Source organism: Chrysoperla carnea, chromosome 4, assembly GCF_905475395.1.
Source record: "Chrysoperla carnea chromosome 4, inChrCarn1.1, whole genome shotgun sequence".
Lineage (NCBI taxonomy): Eukaryota > Metazoa > Arthropoda > Insecta > Neuroptera > Chrysopidae > Chrysoperla > Chrysoperla carnea.
The window spans coordinates 32,823,768-32,849,231 of NC_058340.1; the positions used below are offsets into that span (position 1 = coordinate 32,823,768).

Here is a 25,464-nt window from a genome sequence, read left to right on the forward strand (position 1 = left end):
ATATTTTTCAATATTAATTTCTTAAAAAGTTTAAAATACTCCGACAAAGTCATGCAATCTTATTAATTATAATTTCATAAGTAAAATAATGTTTTTTTAATTGAAAATATGATGTTTTTATAATTTACTAAAACATGACGTCATTATATCGATTCAATAAAACCACCGAGCATGATAACGTAGAAATGATGGAAACGACGGTTTAACTCCGCCGTTTTAGAAAAATGTGAATGTTTTAACTCAGCTAATTGCCGTTTATAAAAAAGAAATCTTGCTAAACCAATATAATGTTTCTGATAATCGCATTAGCAATTTTTTTGCCAAAATTAATTTATTTTTATCGTGCGGAAAATTTAAGCGTCTTCTTCTCTCTATATTCAGACTCATAAGCAGAGAAAATATTCAAGAATTATTTTTCATTGATTAAGAGTTTAGAGTATTTTAAAATTTGTAATTCGAAATAGTTTTTATAACGATCAAATCAAATATTTTATGTAGCTGGCAGTAAATTGGATAATTTATAAAATGTCAATATTTTCGAAAACTAAAACTATTTTAAAACGTAACGAGAACGATAGCCGTGTGGCAAAAAGTCAATTTTGTATTTAGAATATTAAATTCGTATTGTTATTTTTTTAATAACGTAAAAAATACTAAAAAATTAAATTAGCCAAGCATTGATTCAGAAAATTTGTTTGTTTCAGACCGATGTTGAAGACAGCTGAAAAAACTCAATTTTTACGAGTCCTAAATATTCTTGGAAAATCTTGTTGATTTTGTGATTGGGCGGTTAGTTTTGTAACCGCCCGCTATAAAATTTTATTAGTTATCTTAAAAACTAATCGTCAGTGGAATTTTTGTATTTTTTCCCAAACGGAGACAAAAATTTCTTTTGCAATTTCTTTTTCCTTTGAAATAATCAAGAAAATTCCAAAAAATATATTGAAATATTTCATTCTGGCTACCAATAGCTATCCAACTACATTATAGTTAATCAAGCTGATAAGCTGATCCTTATGTTTTGGTGTAGATAATTGGTTGGATTACTCTTCTCTGGATCTATGCTTGAATTAACGATTATCGTTGTACGACAAAAAATTTACGGTAAATGATATGGTAAAGCAGATGGTGTAGGTATCGATTGTTGAAAGGTTTTTCGCTCAGATAATAATTGATCAATTGGATCACGTTTATCGTATAAACTAGGTGCTTGGAATATAATTCCACATGTACCCACAATACATGCTAAAGTGAATACCCATAAAAAGAATCGATCTAGTACCATTGATACATATTTCCAATCTTCAACGACCTACAAAAAATTAATAAATTTTATCAAAAAAAATAGGCCAATTAAAGTTTATTTTAATCACTTACCTCGTTATCTTTATCAGCATCTTTGATGTGCTGTGCAATAAATCGCACACCTTGCAAAGCTGATAAAACATTTGTGGATGGCGTTCTTGGGGTCATATTACTAGAATCCGTAACTGAAAAATCAATTGCAAATATTTTATTTGTACATCGAATTTTAAAACTTTCAAAGAGCTTTTGTCATTTTTTTTGAAAACTTATGGTTTAGCACCATCAACATGCTATGAAAATAGCTACGGATATAACATTGGAACCTAGGAAACTAAAACTTTTTTTAACCGAAAAAACGGTAGCAATTAAATAATAATTGAAGCTGTACAATTAACTATTAACTAAATGATTCTGATCTTTGGTAACTTCTCATTACTGTTCATAGATGGCGTTTTTTTAAATTATTTATTACAGTATTCTTAAACTGTGGAATATTTTCGATTTGAGAATATAAATATTCAATAATTTTTAAGATATAATTAAGGGTAATAAATAAACCACGAATTATAACGTAAGTATGTTAGACTTTTTTAATTCTGTGGAATATTTTCGATTTGATAATATACATAGTCAGTAATTTTTTAAGATATAATTAAGAGTAATAAATAAACCACGAAAAATAACGTAGATAAGTAAGATTAAACCACTGCCGGTTTTCTGGAAATTTTTGGTTTTAAGTTTTATGTGATATTAATGAAAAATTACAAAGTTCAAGTTCATACTTCTCTTTATTAACCGCAAATTTATTAGAAATGATAAACAACATTACTAGGATAAAGTGTTTTCATTCACATCAGACATTCGTTTATCTTAAACTCAAAGTAACAAAGAAAAACACATTAAATCTAAAGTTAAAAATAATATCATCGATTTATTAAAATTTTGCGATGAATAAAGAGTCCTATACTCAATTCTAGAAGAAATCGAAAGAAAATAAGCGAAAACGATAGATGCAAGTTTTTTTAGATTTTTCGAAAAGTGTGTTTTTTGAGCAAAGTACAACTAAAGAAACCATCCAAAATAAAAAAGAAAAGTAAATTTTTGTATATGATCCCAATGAAAATCATATGTGCAAAATAAAATTAATAAATGCACAAACCTGACGAATGTGCTTTTAATTTACCATCTTCTTGGTCTTGACTATTTTGCAAAACAAAACTTGGTTCACTACTTGTTATTTTAAAATCAGCAGTAAAAGGTTCATTCATTCTGTAAAAAATACAAAAACAATGTTTTATGTCAATGACTTTAAATTAAATTAAATAAATAAATAAATTATATACTTTAAAAATGTCGAAAATGACAAAAATTTATTATAAATAAATAAATATTAATATATAATAATAAAATTAATCATAATTTAGTCAAATCACAATTTAATTTTGTTATAATTTTATTGTTTTAATGGTAATTTATAGATATAGGTAATCATAGAATGATTAGAAAGTCACTATCCACTTTAAGATGTTTATTAGATGATTTATAGACCGGAATCTCATGTCTAAAAAATGTATGACTTTGTCCTCGTTGAGACTTTGTAAACGTATTCTTTATGTTCTGTTTTAGAACTTCATATACAAGATAATTTTTGAAATCTTCGAAGCTTCAAATTGATGAATATAGTCTTACAAGAATTTCGAATAACAAATAGAAATATTATTTTCTCCGACGTTCAATAAAACCGTGGATACCCCATCACCAGAAAATTCACATACTCAGAAAATTGAAATTTTTAAAGTGTAAAAAAATATAAAAAACTATGTCAAATTTTCTTTACTCTGTGAATGAAGAGGCGTTTCCATGGTAACGATACACTAATTTAATTATTGAATTGTATGGATGCATATTTAATTGTATGGACTGCATTTATGGCTTATATTGAAAATTTAATATTTGTATAGACATTTGTCTCACAAATTTAAATAAATAATTATGATAATTTACATTTAAAAAATAATATTTGTGCAATTTGATTTCTTATTTTCACAATTTTTAATGCATTAAGTTAGGAAATTAATTTCAATAATTTGAATTTGACATTTTCTATAACATTAACATGTAAAGAATTGCAAATTAGTTATAATAGCGTCCTTTATCGTCAAAATTTCATTGGAAGCGCTGGCATCGATTTTATTGTCCCTACCATGACTACGTACACAACGAATACAAAGTCTCAACGCTGATGTAATAAGTGAGTTTTTAGGGTCTTATAGTTAAAGGATGTTTGTACGATAAACAACTGGTCGAAGGATCGATTCCTGTAGGATGTGTATTTTTTTCACTTTACTCGCTATTCTTTCTTGAAAAGAATAAAAAAATTGATTTTATAATCATTCTATATTTGAAATGAAATAACATTTGATAATAGTTAAACTTTAAAAAAAAAAAATTTAATAAATTTCTCTTCCGATCGAATAAGCAAACCGTCCATCATGTAGATATATGCCTATACAAGAAATCAATCATTTGTGAAATACAATAAAATCTAATCGAAATAATTATAAATACTTGAATAAATTTAAATTGATTGTTACGCCATTTCTTATAAATTTAATAGCAATTCAATTTGAAGAAATTACTAAAGTTTATGATGAAAATATATGAATGAATTAAAAAAATGCGAGTTTGAATTACAACTCTCAATTTACGGCTTTTGCCTTTCAAAGCTTCTAAAAAGGCAGTTGAAACTATTTCTCGAAGCAAAAAACCTATAGTATCGCGCCTTATTTTTCGAAATTACATCAAGTATTACTTGCTATAGTTTAATGGAGAGTTGACGAATTTTTTCTCTCAAAGGATTATCATTTATACTTGTTTATCGAAATAACGTTTTCTTCCTAAGGAATTCTTTTTCGCGTACCTTTTATTTTCGATCATCTCTAGCTAAATTTTACAGAAAAAACTAGGTAGCTATAGAGTAAATGTTTATAAAGACTGCAATTGACGTAAAACGAATAGTCTTCGAAAGATTATCATTTTCGCAACATTCGACTTTTAGTACATGTACTTATGACCTTTTCCCAAACGTAGTTTCGAAATATTTATTTTGTTGTAAAGGTACCTGATTGCAGGGATCCAAGATGAGGAACTTTCACTTGGGATTTTCCATATATACTCATTTTTTGTGTTACTTTCGTATTGGGAAAATCACTAACGTCATCAAGCAATCAATATAGCTGTCAGTCATTAACAGGCTTAAGGTTAAAAAAAAAAAGGCCGTGATCTATAGAATGGCTAGACCATTAAAAGAATGTGCTATTTTTATTAAGACAGTTCATTCATACATTCGAACAGTTTTGTTCTAAATCGCAATGGCTTCTTCATATCTATCTATTTCTTCAACGTCTGCGGAAACTTCGTTTAAGCCGGTTATTGTTATTCTATCTTAAGGTAAAGGTTGTCGCATGGCAAAATGATTCTACCAATAATAAGAACCCATCCTTGCAAATATCAATCAGACAATCTAGTCAATTAAAACTGACATTTATACTTTAAAATATATTCAGCATAAATAATTCAAATATTTATCTGCATTTTAAAATAAACATTGCTGCATTTATATTAATTGCATAATATTTTCATAAAGAAAAAAAGAAAGAATTCTGTAGGTATTTCAGTTATCTGTAGGATGAATAATGCGCGACTTATATAAGTGATATAAGTGAATTAAATGAATATTAAATTAAAGATAGGCTTACAATTTTTTTTTTTTTTTTAATTTACATATTTAAACAATATTCTTATTGTTTTAACAAACAAAACTGAAATAAATTTGTATTAATGTAAAAAAACGATTGTAATATTTTATCTAATACGGAACAACATATAATTTCAAAAGTAAATGAATTAATTTTTAAAATGTCTATACAAATATATTATCAAACAAAAAATAGTGAAAATGAAAGTTTAATTGAAATAAATATATATATAAAAAAGCAAAACGTTTTATAGGTTAGAAATACAATATTTGCTACTTTTTATTAAAATTATCATAGATTGTGTCGGCCATGATTTGACGTCATAAGTGCATAAACAAAACAAATGACAACTGGACAAAGACGTCTTATTTATAGTGAATTATAAAGATAGATTAGCAGTGTAGTTATTAAATACAAATAACCAAGTATTGAGCCCCATAGACATATAATAATAAACTGAAAAAGTGAGCGTGATCTGCCCAGACTCGATAAAAAAATAACGATGCTCTGACGTACGTCAGAGCATTCTTCTCTCTTTACCGAGTCTAGAATACCACCTACACGATCGTCCGTTACTAGCGTGGTCTATTCTTATATGTCTATGATTGAGCCCAATTCAAAATTACAACTTCCAACTATCGGATTCTTTCGTTAAAACAATGATAGATTTTTTCTCAAAATTTGAGACCTTTGCGGACCTAATTTGGAAAGATACGTCTTATTCATAATTGAAAACAATTAAAAAAAGTGTTACTTACTGTAAATCTACATCGTTTATGAAACCATTTGTATTTAAGGTATCGTCGTATTCAGGCAGTGAATATTTTGTCCGACGCATTATTAATACGCGTGGCATAAATTCTAAGAACACTTTTCGCACCCATGGAGACATATTATGCGTTGATGGAGATCTGTAAAATAAGAAAGACAATTTTAAAACTTATTAGCAAAATTTTTTTTAATTATGAGAAGGAAATTTCTTTGAAAAAGATATCTGAATCACGTTCAGGTAGTAGGTGAAAAATATTCTCATGTAAGAGAGTTGGTAAAAAAAAGGTAAACTGAAGTTGATCCAGGCACGCTTGATTTTCCTATGTATCTGGATTTTCAAGTAAGTTTTCCTAGCTTGCGTTAGGAATAAACATTACATTTAAGTATATCAAATTGCCTAGCTATTAACAATATTTATAATCGTTTACGGAAATAAAAATGGTTCAAATTGTTCAAAAAATTAAAAAACAGTTAAGGAAGTGAATATTTGTTTGATATTAATGTAGTCTTACTCAAAAAGATTAAATAAACTATCAATTAACATTTACGTTAAATAAAAGCATTTCAATTTAGTAATTATATCGAATTAAATTATGTAACTTTAACTGAAGTTCTAAATTCTTCTTGAGTTTTTATACCATGTATGTATGAAATATACATAGTATATTAAGTTTAGTCCCAAGTTTGTAATACTTAAAAATATTCATGCTACGAAAAAAATTTTGGTATAGGTGTTCATAGAATCACCTAATTAGTCCATTTCCATCTGCCTGTCTGTCATTACGATTACTCAAAAACGAAAAGCTGAATTGAAATTTATAGCGTGCTGAGGACGTAAAAAGTGAGGACAAGTTCGTAAATGAGCAACATAGGTCATTTGGGTCTTGAATCCGTAGGACTCATCTTGTAAATCGTTGAAGATAGAACAAAAGTTTAAATGTAAAAAATGTTCCTTATAAAAAAATTAAGAATTTTTGTTTCAAACATTTTTTCGTAAACATCACTGTTTACCCGCGAGAGCGCAAATTTTGAACAAAGTGTATACTAATCATCGTTATGGCTATATCAGTTATATATGTATGACATGTATGTATGTGTAATGTGGCAGAGTAATCAACACTGTCTATACATGGTATTTCAACAATTAACTCAATCAATTGTTTGTTGTCACTTGTTTTTTTTGTTTTTGTTTTTTGACATAAGGTACAATTTATACTTGACATTTGTAAATATTTTAATCAAGATTATTAAAACACAGGAAAAGAATTTAATTCACTGGTAGAGAACGCTGGTAGGTAAATAATAAAATTACTCTCACTTAACAAGAAAACATATAAAAACCATTGACAATTATCTTTAAAAGTAGATATTTTTTTCAATAAGCAGACGACAGGAACTTGAAGAACCAATGAAGCACGCACGAATAACAAAAAAAAAATTATGTAATAATAATTCCTCTCTTAAGATTCGGAACGGCAATAAGATTTAATAACAAATTTTTATTTCGTATTTGTATATATTATCAATGGTCAACTTATTTTAAGTCTGGCTTGATCGAGCAATGTTTTGTGATATTAAATTTTGTCGTTCCAAAATAATGGGGTTTTTATATTTAATCGTCATAAAAACATAAAAATAAATGTTCCTTGCGCTTCCACCAAAATTACACTGCATTACAACACCTTACAAGTTTCTACTACGTTCATTTTTTAAGTTTTGACATATTTGCAACACTAGTTTTATTATAATAGAAAACCAAAATCTATTTGAGTATTCTCGAATCACAAAAGTTCTCAAACGGATAAATCTATTTTAATAAGATCTCTTTTTAAATTTTGCTAAGTAAGGACCAGGGCCGTAACACGGGTCCATAACTCCGGTGGCAAGTATTTAGGTTGTCTCTTATATATATCGGGATTGGTTCTAACGATTTTGATGAAAATTCAGTTTACTGATAATATTTAACATAAGGGTAAAGGAAAAATGGGGGAGAGTCACCATAATCGTGTCATTTTACCTTAAAGAGACTGTGTCAAATGAGATAGAGTGTCAAATTAATGTATTGATTTCTCTCTACGTTTCCGGCCAAAACAAGAAAATTAAAAATATCGAACTTTTTAACTTTATGACGTCACCAGAATCCAAAAAATTTAATTTTGCTTTATTACATCCAAATTTTACCTAATTTTGATAAACTGAGTATGTAATCCTACTAAATGTGGGTTATACTTTTCAAATTTGTGATGAAAATTAAACTAGTTTTAATAGGTTTGTAGAATGTGGCTCCCTGGTTCCGGAATTCAGCACATAAGTGATAAATAGCGAAAAACTGGTATTAATAAAAAATTTTCGAAATTTTTTGTCAACATTTTCGATGAAATTTATTATTCAGTCAAAATCGATTGACCAACCGCTATTAACGACTAAATGAAAATGTCCCGACCTCTTTATAAACATGCGTGTATCGGCTGTAACAACATAGATATAACGATCTAAAGCGATCAATATTCAGTGAATTATTAGTCAACATATCGGCTATAACGATTAATGCATGTAACACATACATACTTGTCAATAAAAGCATACTACCATTTTGACTTTATATTTTAAACTTTATTTTGAACTTTTATGTCGGTTATAACGACCAATTGTCATTGTAAATAGTCAACAATAAAAACCAATATGTTTACATATGCACATACTTTCACTTTAATATAAAAAAATAGGTACACATTGCTTATAACAACTATCGGTTATAACGATCATAATTGGTTCTTGCAATGTCGTTGCATCCGATTTTAAACGTATTTGGTAAATTGAAGAGAAAAAATAATAATAATTCAAATTTTAAATTTCTAAAATAAAGGTTTGAAACTTTGCTAAATATCAACATATCAATTAAAAATCTATATAAATCAGGGCTTCTTAAACTATGGGTCGCGACCCCATTTGGGGTCGCGTAGCAAAATTCTGGGGTCGCGAGAGGTAAAAATACAATTTAACAGAAAATGTTTTTTAACTTGTAAAATTATTGTTATAAAGATAAAATAACAATTATCGTAGCTAAATATATCATAAAATCTTCTAGTTCGGAAAGATTGTTTGTACCTGCATTTCTATTAAGAGTATTTATTATAATAACTTGAATAACATTTGCTATGAATTATGAAATGTTATTGGAATTAATAAAAAATATAAATTTATTTTTGTCAATCTCTAAAAGCCGAAATAATCCCGAGAAATAATTATCAACAAAATTTCTAGGTATTAATGCTGAAGAAACAGCTTTAACACATATTAAATCCCAATATCGTTCAGCGATAAAAAATGTTGAAAAGGCTTACGTCCGGCAGTTTCAAACATTCCACCAAGATTTGATTTGTTGTGCAATAAAAAACAGGCACATTCAGCTCATTAAATTTTTAACTTATACTTTAATTATAGTTATTAATGCTACAAGTGGGATAACTAGCAAATAATCTGACAGTCGTGGTGTTGCGGCATGAGCGTAAGGTTATGAGACATTCTTATGAAGACGAGTGTGGTAGATGTCGCTACGAGCCGTAGGCGAGTTGCGACAACCACACGAGTCTTCATAAGAATGTCTCATAACCTTAGAGCGAATGCCGTAATCACGACTGTCATATTTGCTAGTTATTCCGCAAGTAGCATTCAATACTTTTTACAACAATCGCTCGGGAAGTTGACTTTGAGAGAAATTTATCAATTTGAGAAATGATTTATTTACTTATTTTAAATTTAAATTTTATTGCATACAAATTTTTATTGCTCGTTCATTTTAATTTCAATTTTTAATTTTGTTTTTTTGTATGTAACACTCGCGTTTGACACAATCAGTGTGGTAACTTTAATAAATGAGGGTTAAGATTGATTACTTATTTTTTTTTAGTACAGATGGCGTGTCAGTAGTACATACAATTATGTAGTCTATAACCGAACATGTGCGTTTATGAAACACCTATAACCGAACATGTGCGTTTATGAAACACATATAGTTAAGTATGCGATTATTGTGTATTTTGAAGGTGACATACAGCGCTCGAAAAGTCTACTTCCCGAGTGGGCGTTGTAAAAAATACTTTTAACGCAACTACTTGAATATATTCGAGAAAATTAAGACGGTCAGAATCCTCTTTTATTTTTGAAACTATAATAAATACAATTTTATAATTTTTTGTGCAATTTTTAATTTTAAATTTTTTTATGTTTCAAAACGAATTCTAAACTTATATATTTTCATATGTATATGTATTTTGTTACCTAATAAATAAATCATCAACAAAAATTAATTTATTTTTCTTTTATATTTGTATGGGGTCGTCAAGAAACTCGCAGTCATAAATGGGGTCGTGAATTACAAAAGTTTAAGAAGCCCTGATATAAATAATAAAATATGATAGCGGAAATATAAAATAAATCTTAATTCACACATTAACATACAATATGCGTACAAATTAAAAAATAAATACTCAAACGAAAAAAAAAAAATCTTTTTAAGACACACCCTACTTTATCGACATTTATAAAATACAATATTAAATTAAATAAATACTTAAGGATGTTCCAGCATGGTATTTGCAGTTTCTATGTTAAAGCAATGGTACAATTTTTTTTTCGACAGAATTTAACGAAAAATTAAATTTAAGAATTTAATAATGCTTACTATTAATTCCCAAAGTTTCAGAAATTTTGACCGTTTAAAATGGGAAATAATTATGCCAACGTCCCAATTTCGATCAATTTACGTCAAAATTAATATCTCGAAAGTGAAAATTAATTTCTAAATTTTTTTTTTAGAATTGTATTGTATAAACATTTTTTTCTACTTTTTCTTCAATATATAATAATATCATAAAAAATAGTTGGAGAGACCGGACATTTTACATGCTTTAAATGGGACATGACCCTCAAAATCGCGAACTTTGTCTTTAAATATCTCGCTATCTAAACGGTCAAAAATTATGAAATTTTAGGAATTCATAAATAAAGCTATTATAAACCCGAGAAAAAAAATTCGGCCAAATCTGTCGAAAAGTGATTTCATGCTGGTACTACCTTAATAATAATATAATATAATATTTTATTTCTATGTTTGAAAATAAATTAAATTGTATAACACAATAATATTTATTATGTTAAGTTCTTTTTTTATTTATATAAAAATTATTTTCGCTTTGTTTTTTATTTTTTTATTTTAATTATAAACAATTGAGTTGAGTAAGTACAACATAAGTGATGATAGCCTTAAGGGGTCATTATTCATTTCAGTCAGATTTATTTTTGTCTGCATATTTAAGGCAACTCGATCACAGTAAGATTTTGGTGAGGTTTAATGCACCTAAAGCCTATAATTTCGATTCAAATATATTTATGTGATAAATTAACAAGAAAGCCACATTGAAACAAAGCCATTAATTTAAACTGGATATTCTATTTTCTGGTGTTCAAAATTGTCTAGAAAATCATTTCCAGTCAATTTAGTGACAAAAAATTCGATTTCATAAAAAATCGATCAGATTCATTCGCCAATATGATACAAATGAACGAAAAGCAATTTCATAAGCTATATCTCAAAAAGTACAAATCTGACATTAATTTAAACTGAATATTCGTTTTTCCAGGGTTCAAAGTAGCCAAAAAAATTTGTTTCACCCAATTTTGTAACCAAAAAAATAAATTTGTTCTAATTGTTAAAATTTAAACCCCTTTAAAAAAATTGAAAAATTCGGGAAAAATTTGATATCACCGATTTGAGTTAAAATCATATTCCTGGTTCATTTTTGTCTGAAAAAAACCATCAAAAATTCCATCTTAATTAAAGAGAATTGAAAAAAATACACTCAAACCAGGACTCGAACCCCCAGGACTCGAATTCCGTCTTAGTTTCCAAATTCCATTTCTAGTTTTCCATCTCGATATAATGAATCTAAAAGCGGTTATATCTCAAAAACTGCAAATCACACTCATTATTAATCATTTAAACTCAATTATCGAATAATAATTGTCGAAGTTTTAATCAAAGAAGATTTTTAATAGATGCCGTGATCGTTCTCCCTTAAAAATTTTAATTCACATGCAACAAAATGATTGACAGTAAACTACAAGAATTATAAGCCTTGACGCCTGTTGTATGAAAAATTATTACGTGCTCATTCTTAAAAAAAAAACTTTGTCATGTTAAATAGCGTCGTTGGAAGTTTGGCACGTGATTGAATGACCTTTGTTTTACAACGAATTTCTTTTCATTATTTATTTTATTATTTTTATTTATTACGGATGTTTGTTTTTAGAAGCACGATGCACTTTGTAGTTGGTAAATCTTTATAGAAATATAAAATGAATTATTCCATATTCCTCATATACGAAAGAAATATAGCCATTGACCAAATTATACCATAATGGTCACATTAGGACAGAACAGTCAAATAGAGAATAAAATATGTAATAGCAAAAGAGTTTTTTTCGATCCGATAAACCGTTACCGAATATTTTGTAATGATTTCGTTTTTAGAAGGTTTTTAGTATCACAGATGGGCAGAAAACAGGGCTCTCTCATTCTTAAAACTAGTTATATCCTCTATCCAATTATTCCAATTTCTTGATTTAGAGGCATTCTTTTTGCAGACTAGAAACAACGAGGAACATTCATTTTTGAATTTCACCCCCGCATTGTCGTAGGATAGGAAATAATAGTTGGCACTGATATGTTGAAATTATGCAACTGATGGTATCATGCATTTTTCGCGAGCCAAGGCTATTACCCGTCGTTAATCTATTTATAGAATGCATGCATGAATAGTACTAGATTAAAAAGACGCTAGGCATTTTTAGAAACTAGTGAATTCTTATTGGTTGATTCAAATTATTCCATCCTTTGAATTTAGTAAGGTATACTCAGCGCTTCAAGTTCAGCTGTCGGAGCAGTTCCAGTAATTTGAAAAGGAGTAGTAAGAAAAATGTTACATGCAAAAATGAAAGACACTAGGTTGGTTATCTAAACTCTAAAATATTCTAATCGCACTAGAATAAGTGCACTGTTTTATATTTTATATCGCTAATTCCATTATTACGCTGGTTCGCTCATTGCATTGGTTTACTATGGAATGAATTTTCAGCTGGATTGCAATGCTGCCTCAGTTTATTTCAATTGCAAACTAGGAGTCAATTGGTTTGCAGGCGTGAATCATAGCTTGAATTAATTTCTCACCGCATTCACTGTACTTTACTGGAGTCAAGAATCTGCCTGCTCAATTTTTTGCAATTCCAACTAAACAGTGGATTGGCAAGCAGGATTTGAATTCTGCGTTCAATTAATATAATTACATTCTAGGATTGAATTACCTAGAAGTACTGGAACGGTACTTAAGGTAGGAATATCAGCAAATTTATGAAAAATTAGCATAATGAGTTATTCTTCTCATAGTTTCAATGAAAAATTATAATAATCACACATTTAGGCGATAATTTTTAGTGGAGGAGGCAATACAACTATGGTAAAGGATTGTGGTTGTAACAGAAACAGCTATTAGCTAGAAGTACTGGAACGGTACTTAAGGTAGGAATATCAGCAAATTTATGAAAAATTAGCATAATGAGTTATTCTTCTCATAGTTTCAATGAAAAATTAAAATAATCACACATTTGGACGATAATTTTTAGTGGAGGAGGCAATACAACTATGGTAAAGGATTGTGGTTGTAACAGAAACAGCTATAGTAGAAGTATTGTCAAGACACTAAGTACTGAGTATTGTGTGTATGAAGTTGTCTTCGCTGGTACAGTATTAGACAAAAATTATACCTTATATATACTACAAGCTTATATACTCTTACCGTCCATATAATCCAAAACTTTTTAATAATATTGTAGCAGAGCAATGTCCATGAATAACAGGCCTTTAAAGAAATAGCAAAATAAGAATAAAATTGAATAATGAATGACTTACCTAAAGTAAACATTTAAAACACATACAGTAACCCATATAGATGATGTAACTAATATCATTGTAAATAATAAATATTTTCCAAGTAATGGTACAGCCAATGAAGTGGGTGGAATGATTTCCGCTAATAACAGGAAGAATACGGTCAATGACAGTAATATTGATATACATAATGTAACCTTCTCCCCTGAATCCGATGGTAAATAAAATACTAATACTGTTAAAAATGTTATACCAACGCATGGTATTATTAAATTTACTGTATAAAATAATGTTTTACGACGCATTGTTATCTTAAATGTTATATCTGCAACAATATAAAAAACATAACTATTATTATTAGAAAGAAAGAAAGTCGTTGGACTTTGTACTGTATCAAATTAAAGACAGTGTAAAGGCTGATCCAAAATGAGTTTCTGAACTTAACAAAAAAAACATTAAATGTAATAATAATAATGGGGTTTAACCTCCCTTTCTCTGACATATATGCAAATAACAGAGGCCACCCACATCATTATTTGTTAATCTTTATTTATTTAACTACATCCATATATACAATTACATTTATGATGTGGGTGGAGTCGGTTACTTCGTTATTATCCAAGCGACGGTATAATCAATATGATCAGTTCTCTCGCACTAGACTGCTCGGCCACTTAGGCTCTAAATGTAATATTATTTTTGTTATATTTTAGCAGCAGTTAATTCGTTCGGAGTAATTTTCAATGACTTTTCGCAAGTTTCGAGGGTTTACTTCGGTTATAGATTAGTGGATGTTAGCTTTTAGGTGCTACAACTTTTCTAGATTTTTTTTGCGTTTTTCTCGATTTTTTCAAAGGGGTGCGTACCCCTTAAAAAATTTGCAAAAAATCGAGAAATTTTTTTATCTCCAATTTCGATAAAACTCAGTATATAAGGTAATTTTGACCCAAAAATTACAAAAATCGGGTGCATTTGATGACTGGTCGAATAGATATTGAGATACGGACTAAAATCAATCCAAATAATGCGATATAAATCGGTATTTCTAAAAAATAATATCGATGAGTATACTTATAATTTTTACTAGTTAGTTATATAAATAATTTTTTTTAAGTTTCCATTTTCTATTCACTTAAAATTATTAAAAAGTTCTGTTTTTCTATGAAATCACATAGCAAAACAGGATGGTATAGGAAACTTAATTTGGATCAAGACGCATGACTGCTTAGCATATGCAAAACAGTCAAATATCCACGCTAAGAAGAAGTAAACTGAGTCGATTCAGTCTTCATGTAAATTAACTTTAGGAGAAATTTGCATACCAGAATATGGTTCAGCACAACATGGATAATATTCCTCATTACGACTTGCAGGTACTTCTAGAATATCCCATTCCACAGACAAATAAAACTCACTTAAATCAATACCAATTTTAACAACGTTACTTCCAGCTATTTGTTGCATATGTTTTAAATCCACCTAAAAATATAATTTCAGATTTGAAATGCGATCCAATTGTGGAAATACCAGTTTGTAATTATAGCCCACCTGAATTCCGTTATATGTCCAAGATCCAAATTTCATCATACAAATTTGTTCATCGAATGGAAAATATTCCACATTTATTTCACATGATGATTTATAAATTGCTGGAGGTTTCCATAAAACTTCCCCATTATATTTCAATGTTGCTTTTGTCATTAATGTTACTTCATAATTTCCATCAGCACTAAAAAAGATAATAAAAGATTTGTAATTTATCTTAGAAAAAAATCTTAAAAAATCATTGAGGTAATCAATGCAGCACCCTCAATTACTAAGACTATAAATTTTGGATAGTCATAAGGGCACGTGGTAAAAAGTAGGTTTGGTTAGGTTAGAGTGGCTGTCCTGGGGTGCGACACACCTAGACCATAGGGTCCGTTGTGATACCGAAAAAGAATTGGCTCATCCCCGGCCACTACTTCATGAACTATTTGGAGCTGTTTAAGAACAGCGGGGGAGCTTTGACGTTGACGGACTTTAGGTTGGAGAGATCGTCAAAGAGAGGCTGGCTCATGTAAGTCCATCTCCTCATGGCAAGAGCTGGGCAGTGACAGAGATGATGAGATCTTGTCTCCTCCTCCTCACAACTGTGACAGCTCCTACTATAGTCGTGATACACTGCCACGTCTAGGCGTTCAGTATGCCTACCGCCCAACAAGTGTCCTGTAATAGCCGCAACAGCTTTGCTAACAGAGGCCCTTGGAAGTAATATAAGGTCTTCGGAACGCCCACGATTGTACTGAAACTATATCTGATTTGTAGTACCATTTTTTTAGGATATCCTCTTTGAGGGGCAACTTGCAGTTCGAAAATGGAACTCGCGGATATTTATTGATGCCTGTGTCCGGCAACATTGTGCCATTTCTAGTAAGCTCGTTAAAAATTATAATATTTGAACTGCGGATATGTCTCAATTAACATTTAAAAAAAAAATTATTTTAAGAAATCAAAACTAAACAGTTAAAAAAAGCATATAATTCATTTTACAAGAAGTTGATTGTGGATTAAATCCTTGAGCTAAAACATTGATAAGCGAATAAATTCATTCTGATTAAGAGTACCGATAAAATGCAAATAAATCTATGCAAATTACCGTCTTTTTTTCAATTCTTTATAAAATACACATAATTTTCTAAATTGTTACATAATTTTTAATGAACATTAAAACATTCAAAAAAAAAACTACTTAAATTTATTCAATTAATTTTTATGATTCCGTACCAATGAAACAATAGTATATTACACTACAAGGGCTGAAAGTTTGAGATTACTGCACAGCCGAGGGGCTCATGTCGCGCAGTTCAGGGCTTTCAAACTTTCTGCCCGTGTGATGTATATCATTCTTTTTTATTTTCTGCTGAAAGTACGAACTTGCTCCTTCTGTTGGGAGGCCGAAAGTCCCACATTTATGCTTTGGTACCAAAGTATAAATGTCAAACTTTCTGCCAACCAACCGAAGCAGCAAGTATGTACTTTCGGCCGTGGATAAAGAAAAAGACATTTTCATTGTTTGTATTACATCAGCAATTGCAAGTTTGTTTCGCTTGGCAGCTAAAATCTGTGGACTATTCCCCCCTAATATACGTGATGAGACCTACGACTACCTATTGGTTATTACTCAAAATTTCCAATAACAAATAGGACCTTATAAAGATCCACAACAAAGGAGTCAAAATGATCCCCAATGTACATAGAAATTCATGCCTATTTGTTTTAATTTATAACAGAAATGATTTCGTGACATTGAAATTAATATAAAACATACATTAAATTAAAATTTTTAAACATTATTAAATATTATTTTGTAGTAAAATGTTGACATTATTATATTAGTAAAGAAAAGAAACCGATTTGATCTTCAACCTTGGTAACATTTTTCAAAAAAAAAAATTAAATACATTATTTTAAAACTTTATATAGTTGATTGTAATAAGTTAAATACATTGTACATACATGTTTTAATAGTATACTGTGCAACACAGTGCCCCATTTATCACTTAGGTATAGAAGGTCGCCATAGAGGAATCCATGAAAAATAATTGTAGCTTTTTTCTTGTGAATGCTCTCGTGTAGAGCCAATTAAGATAGATTTACGAGAACAAAACAAAAGTGGAAAAAACGGTAGTGTCAGTCTGCTTACGTGGACTTCCGTCAAAAATGCGGCACTGGTGCAACAAGGTTGTCATCCAATTCTTAATTTCACACGAGAGTAGAGCTAGAAATACGCACGAACTGTGGATTTCAATCGGGATGAATTGGAATTTTTTTCCAATTAAACCCGATTCATTTCAATTAAATTTCGATTCAAAACTTTACTTGGTTTCAATTGGAATGAATCGAAACTTTTTTTCCAATTGAATTCTATTCATTTCGATAAGTTGAATTAGAAATTTTCGATTCATGAATCGGATTTTTTTATCAGGGTAGTTAATAATTAGCAATTTGTCGCACAGAAAACAGTGCAGAAACACAATCCTTATCCTATATTTTGAGTGACAAAAATTATAATATGATTTATTTTTTAAAAATATGTAAAATAATGCATGTAAAATTGTAACAATGTAATAATATTATGGTATGCATATTTTAGAAATTATTATTTTGTATATAATTCGCAACATAATTTTACAAAACGGAAATTGTAAATTTTCATTTATTTTATTGTACTAAATATAATAAATAAAATAATTGTGTATGAAAAATTATTTTCATTCCATAAATAATAACATTTTTTAAATATTTCAGTACTTAACACATATAACGCTCTTTATTCTTCATAGTTTTTGGCCAGAGGAGTCGCGAGGAACGAAAATGGGACATTAAAGTACAGTCTACAGTTTAAGCGTTGGATTTCTTCATCATCAAGTCAAAATGCTCTGAGAAAGAGAGCCAACGAGCAAAAAAGGAGTAATTATTGGCCACAGACAGATACACATATAACGGTAAAACTTATTATTTTTGTTTCGAGGGTTAAAAATTGAAAAGGTTTTTATTTTTGGTTTTCGATTACATCATCTTTGACTTAGACATAATATAGTTGATAAGAGTTTAACATGCGTAAGGTTTTATGCTTTTTCAAAGAAATTAAATTCAAACAAATAGACGTAAAAAGAATTTGTACTTTTTAAACAACTCGTAATAAACAAGATTCCTTTTCGCCTCGCAAGTATCTGAAGAGTTACGAGTAAATATACTCAACATCTTTATAACATAATGTTAAATTATACCTACACCTTTATAAACGATTTTTAAATGAAAGTTTTCTAAAACAATTTGTCTTAAAACGTACAATTATGAATTATTTCATCTCTTTCAATAGAATTTTCTCAACATATACATCATCAGATTTATTTTTGCCATAAATTTTCTTTTCTTTTGTTTAATTAAGACAATATGAATTTAATAATTCACAATAGATTCCTATTTATTAATAATAAATTATAAAACAATAAAAAAAAAAGTTATGAAGTCATGCAATTTTTAATGTTTCAAAAATTTTAAATAAAGTAATATTATTAGAAAATAACATCGCTGAAATATTTCTCAGATATCCGTTTTTAAAATATTAATTTTTAGTATGTTAGAACGAACTCATGGCTCTAAAAACACTAAAACCGTTTGTTCGCCTCAGACATATTCAAAAAGTATGATTTATTGAATTCAAACTGACAAAATTTTTCCTAGTTAAATCTGTATAAGGTTGTGGAAAATGTTTAGAATATAGTACAGAAAAATATAGAATACAGTAGAATCTCAGAAAACTGAACACTCAGTAGTTCGATACGCGTAGTAATCCGAACACTTTCAATTCGCCATGTATCATATTAACCTTAAACGTGTAACACATGAAACTTACTGATTATTTCCCAGTAATCCGAACAAATCCAGTAGTCCGAAATTCCCCGATTTCTAATGAGTCCAGATTAATGAGACTACTGTTTTTTTATTTTAACTAGCAAGACGGTACAAAGATTTCATTGTATATAGGTTCTTTAATGTCTGTCTCAATAAATGTTATTTTGATCGCTGAATTGTAACTGAAGACAGCAAAAGAAATATTTAGAAAAGGAAAGGAAAAACAGATTCGGTGCTAATGTGCCAGCTTTCTCTTTAAAGAACAACTTCTGTTATTAATAAAAGGATAAAAACTTTCTTATCTCAATTTTGATAATGAGACAATATTTTTCAAATTTGAATAATTAAAAAATGTTAAAAAATTTATAAATTTCCTTTGGATGTGAAATATTCATTTCCGTTTAAAAATGTTTGTCTACGTAAAAACGGATCTAGTTCCTTCCGGATAGAATAACGGATATATTTAAGTTACATCATGATCACAAACACTAAAAAACATAATGAATTCAAACACTTAATTAAGAATAATTTAGTTTAAATTAAGAAAATATATTCACATCTATTCACAAAAAAATTTGTTAAGACAAACACAAATGGTAGAAATTTTATTTTTGGATTCTAATTCTAATTTAACTTCTAATTAATAATCATCATTGCCTATCATGATTACAAAAGCATTGCTTAACTTGATTGCAAAAATCATTGCCTAAAATGATTGGTAGCTTTACAAACAATTAAATTTCTCGAGAAAGACATTACTCGACCATATTTCGCAAAAACGACCTTAATTATCGGATTCAGCAGAAAACTCACTTAGCAGTCGTACTATAAATACCCAAAATACTCGATATTTCCCAACACCGGTAAATATACTTACTTATTATATAAAACAATATCTGGAAGCCAAATATGTTCCGATGGAACATATAACATTTCCACACCACCATATTCTTCTGGATCCCAACGTAATTTATAATCGAACCATTTCTAAAAGAAAATTTCAAAGATGTAAATAACAGAATGAGACTAAAATGCGCGCAACAAATTTGATATCTTATGTTTGGGTGTACTAACCTGTTCCACCCATAAATTTGTGGTCATTACTTGATTCTTTAAATTTACTTCTATTAATTGTGATAACTTTAAATTTAACCATACTGTTAATGTTTCGGTGTTATTAATTACCGGACGAATTAAACGATTATAATTACTCAGTAAATCGTCATAAAGTCGTTTTGCATCTGGATTCGCTTCACACTGTTTAAAGCCTGTTTTGAATCAAAATTGATAAATTTTTAATCCGAATAATCATAGATTATTTTCATGTTTTTAATTTTTAATTAGTCTCAAAATTTTTCCTACAAGGTTTTCCTCTGTGGTTTTTAAATTCGAGAAAGGCAAATGAAGACATTTCGGTGATAGCCTAGAGTTTTAAGGAAGTAAAAGGGTATATCTACCTTGTGGTAATTTTTTACGAAATCAATTTTTAAATTAGGTTTTTCGAAAGCGAAGAGTCGAGATTCTATTTTAATTCCTTAAAATATTTACTATTTGTTTCAGCAAGTGCTTCAATTTTTTTTGTGAAACTAATATGATTATGTTGGCGTAGGGCTGTATTGCTTTCTCATCAATTAGTTGCTCGAAATAAAAGTAACTTTCGAGTTTCTAAAACCAAATTTTAATTCGGCTATCAAAATATGCGAAAGTAACCTACACCGTACATGCAAATTTTAATTAAAAATTGAATAATACATATAGATCTCCTTCTATCATTGATACAAAAATTAAAAATAGACTTTTTATATTATCAATTTAAATAAATTCTTTTAAATATTAATTATATACAATTTAAATATTGTTTTATTATTAAATATTATAATTAAATTAATTAAAAATAATAAATTTTATGTATAAGGTGTCCCAAAATTAGCAAGTTAAGTTAAAAAATTTGTGCGGCCTAATCTTGATAACGAAAAATCAAAGAAAATATGATTGCTTACAGTATAGTGTTTTTAAAATTATATAGCGGCGCTACACGAAAAAAAAAAACAATTCGTTTTTATTGATAAGTAGCATTTAAAAATAGCAAGGGTTTTGCAGCTACAACTCGAAATTTTCGTAAAAACTAAGGTCGACATAGTAATTTAATTTCATCAATTGTGAGGAGATTAATTACTTGAATTCGGGGAGACTATATCGTACTTAATTGGTCGGCCAAATAATGCGATTTTTTGAAAATTAATATTTGTATCAACATATTGCGCCTATCAGTATATTGCGCCTTTAAGAAGGTTATTCGATCAATCAGCACTATATCAATGAAATTTAGCCAAGTTTTATGCAAAACAATTTTATTTTTAAATTATTGTGCCTGTGTAAATTTTGGGACATCCACTCTATATACTTACCAAGTGTATATTTAAAATTAATTAATAAAATATAATATAAACTAAATAATGAAATTTTCATCTTTTTTTTTTAATATTTAGGTATAATATAATTATTAGTAACACATAAATTTAATAATAATAATTAAAAAACATTTCACTGTATTTTACTGTAATTCACACATTTTATGATTACAATATATTTTTGAATAAAAATGATAATAAATAAATTCCATTGTAATAATTAATTAATTTAAATTAATTTGTATATAAACATACTTTTATTTAATATGAATAATTTTAATTTATGTTCAATTCTGAATAATTATTATATTTTCAAAACATTCAGAATTACCCTCATATGTGTACGGTACTACCCTTATTGAATCGATCGATGTGCGCAATCGTTGTTGATTCTGTTTAGGGTGGACCATTCATGGTTTTTCATGTAGCATTATTTGAATTTTCTCATTTTTTCAAACTAAATAAATGTTGTTTTCAATTTTTAATATTACATTATTAGTTTCAATTTTTGGACAAGTAAACATAAAAACTTATCTCAAAACTCGGTGATTATGTAGCCAAACATATAATTTAGAATTTAAAAAAATATTGGTACGAAAAACTAATTTTTTTTATGCTAATTTTCAAAAATAGGCTTCGATAAAAATCTAGGATGAAAAAATTATATCAAGAGATTTGGTGTAAAGAATCTAATGTATTATTTCTACGCAAAATTTTAATATACATTAAACCTGAGCCATAAAACTGAAAAAACTGACTAGAGATGTAACTTACTAGAAAAGATTGTTCGAATTTTCCCATTTTTCAACTAAGTAAGGTTGTTTTCAAAATATTTTGTAAAAATTAGATTACTTTCAATTTTTTGAAAAGCCAAAACAGTATAACTTGAAATTATTTGTTAAAACAATCTAATTGTATTGGCTGTAAGCCTAGCATGTACGTAATTCAGAGTTTTCAAAAAATATTGGTAAAATATACAAATTTTTTCTGTGTTAATTATCGACAAAAGTTGCAAGAAAATAATAGATTTGGACATTGCTCTAGCGTAAAAAAAAATACTTATATCAAACGAAAAATTCAATGCATAATTTTTTTATAAAATATTTTGATATAAAAGCCTCTGCCGATAGTAACCGACCTGCAATGTAAATTATCCAAAAATACTTGTTTGTTAGTACAAAAATAACTGAATCAAATAGCTGCTAATTCCTGAAGTACGTCTATGATTTAAAAATTTGAAAATAAAACTGTATTTAAGTGAGAGACTTTAAATTATAGCATTCTCAAGGTAAGTAAGCTTCTGGCCTTGAAAGTACAAGATTTTGCGACTCTTACCACACCAACTCTGTTTTGTATTATACTCTCAAGATCAAACTTACATGAATTGATCATTGATAGTTGCAGATTTAAGAGAAAAGGTCCAGTAGAAAAATCTATACAGTCGCTTTTTTTGTGGTCTTCGTAAATGTACTTCAGATCCCCTTGTGGTGCCCTATTTCGAAGACCAAGTACTCTTTTACCCTCCTGTTAAATCAGCCACTGATCAATATCTTTCTTTCTTCAATAAATAAAATACCGATGAAACAAAAATGATTATAGCAGCCAATTTTCAAAGTTTATGGGAATATTTAGGAGCTTTCTAGATCTTCACTTAAGTAACAATACAGATATGGATCAGAAACTTCTACCTACATGTAAAAGTAAATTTGAAAACTCGAATAAAAACAGTTTTAAGTATAAAATTATATATTAAATTATATACCTACCTACTACATTCTTGATATATGATTTATTAAAAAATATTAAAATATAATAATTACATTTAAGTATAAATTTAAACATGTTTAAGTGATTGGGATGAAATATGAAATTTATAAATATTTATAATAAAAATTAATAAATTATAAAAACTTAAATATTTCCATATGTATTCTTTATTTTATTATAAACATATAAAAATACAGACTGATTCTGAAGTCTTATCGTTAATATAAATAAAACTATTAACTACTATGCAGTGCCTAACAGAAAAACAAAAAACTGTTTTTAGCAAGTCTTCGAAAGTAATATATTATACTAAACATCGACATTATTTTTTGTTTATCTTGCTCTCGGAAATTTTTTTCCATGTACATAAAATTAGTTTTTGGGTATTTTTTCTCTGCTGAAATGCCATTCTGATTTTAATGATTTTTTTGATAACTCTCAGCTATCTTTAAGGCGAGCCGAAAATTTTTTTAAAAATTTAAATGAACATCTCTCGAATCGAAATAGAATGTGATAATTGAATGCAGATCCTCATATGGTAGTCCAATAAGATGCTTAACTGGGAAAAAAAATCACAAAGTAAATGGAAAAACGTTTTTCTAAAAAGTGTTTTACTCAAAGGAAAAATAATTAGAAATGGAAGATAAACGGTAAAAGTCCATGTAGGTACATCAACCGCGGAAAAAGATAAGAAAAAATAAATGCAGAGGCGAATGTAGTACTAAAGGCGAAACAGGATTAGATTAAAATAACTACGGTAGTGGAACCAATGATCAAATAATTCATTTCATATTTCTTGGGCATGCGTACAAACGTATAAGTTGGTAGTCAACATTTAAATTCTTATAATTCCTCCCCAAGAATTCGAGGCATAACCGAGGAAATGAGGCACCCAAATGTGTCACTATCTAACGTTTTATTTTGTTTTAGTAAATAAATGTCAAAAGAATATCTGTCATTTTATCATTTATTAAATAAGATATGTCAACAGAAAGAGTAAATCGTCCCAGAAATGATTCTGCAATAAATTTTAATATAAATTCGATGTCATTTTTCAAACAACAGAATTCCCAAAATCAATACGGTAAGATTAACTTATTTATAACGAATACCAAGAAAATTTAAACTGATGCTAACTTTATCCAATTCTAGATTCGAATAGACTCGGAAATATAAATTTACTAGAATATGAAGAAAATTTTACACGAAACGATGGTAAGAGAAAGAAAATCCCTAATCTACTTCTCAAAGTCTAATTTTCATAAATGTATATTTTTTATATATATTATAGAACCACCGTCAAATGTTAATGATGAAAACGAACTGTATCTGAATGATGAAAAAGTGCTTAAAATAACTGAACCAGAACCTTCTTATTCCACTTCCTCACATTCAGCAAAAAATGATTTATCAAAAAAATTTTCTAGAAAAAAAACACTGAAAACTAAAAAATCAGAATTGACGTCTGTAAACAATGAAGAATCATCCGTATCGCCATCTTCAACAAGTAGAAAGTGTTGTATTTCTTGCTGTACAAAATCGAAACAAGAAGCTACACCTTCATCAATGTATATGTTACCGAATCTATCAGCAACAGAGGATAAAGTGTCAACGCATTTGTGTCCATTGAAAACGCGATATGTAATGTTAGGAGGAAATCGTTACAGTCCAGCTCGTGAACGGCGTCGTTATGCAAAACAACGATCTGCAGAATCTTCTCTACAAATACAAAATTTACCAAAGAGTATTGAATTGATGAAAGTTAGCTCAACAGATACAATTGATATAAATGATATAAAAAACGAAATTCGATTAAAATTAAATAATTTTAATAAAATAACTTCGCAAACAATACAAACTACTGATACTAAAAAAACTATGAATAAAATAATAGAAATGCCAGGAAAAATCGTAGAAGAATCATTAGTAAGTTTGAACGACACCCATAATGAAAACTTTATCCCAGAAGAAACACTTCCAACAAATATAAACGCCATAGAAGATGATATAACCTCAATTGACAATAAAACATTAATTTTACGAATAAAATCCAATGAATCTTCATCAACTATGAATTCAGTATTCACTGCCCGTCCACATCTTTCAA

At 28.4% G+C, this 25,464-nt stretch overlaps 1 protein-coding gene across 2 annotated transcripts; it reads right to left on the bottom strand.

Moving 5' to 3' along the window:
* Nucleotides 1-680: 680 nt before the first annotated feature.
* Nucleotides 681-24,999, bottom strand: LOC123298439 (acetylcholine receptor subunit beta-like 2). Of its 2 annotated transcripts, none has more exons than XM_044880437.1 (10): nucleotides 24,981-24,999; nucleotides 20,254-20,450; nucleotides 20,057-20,166; nucleotides 15,328-15,508; nucleotides 15,102-15,258; nucleotides 13,801-14,104; nucleotides 5,822-5,974; nucleotides 2,465-2,574; nucleotides 1,378-1,490; nucleotides 681-1,312 (listed from the first exon to the last, which is right to left on the bottom strand). In XM_044880437.1, the coding sequence occupies exons 1-10, from the start codon at nucleotides 24,982-24,984 to the stop codon at nucleotides 1,100-1,102; spliced, it is 1,542 nt and encodes a 513-aa protein (XP_044736372.1). In that variant the 5' UTR covers nucleotides 24,985-24,999; the 3' UTR covers nucleotides 681-1,099. The 2 variants fall into 2 exon arrangements, with proteins under 2 accessions (XP_044736372.1, XP_044736374.1); XM_044880439.1 differs by lacking the exon at nucleotides 24,981-24,999 and having other exon boundaries at nucleotides 2,465-2,476; nucleotides 2,537-2,574; nucleotides 20,254-20,400.
* Between the last annotated feature and the right edge of the window lie 465 nt (nucleotides 25,000-25,464).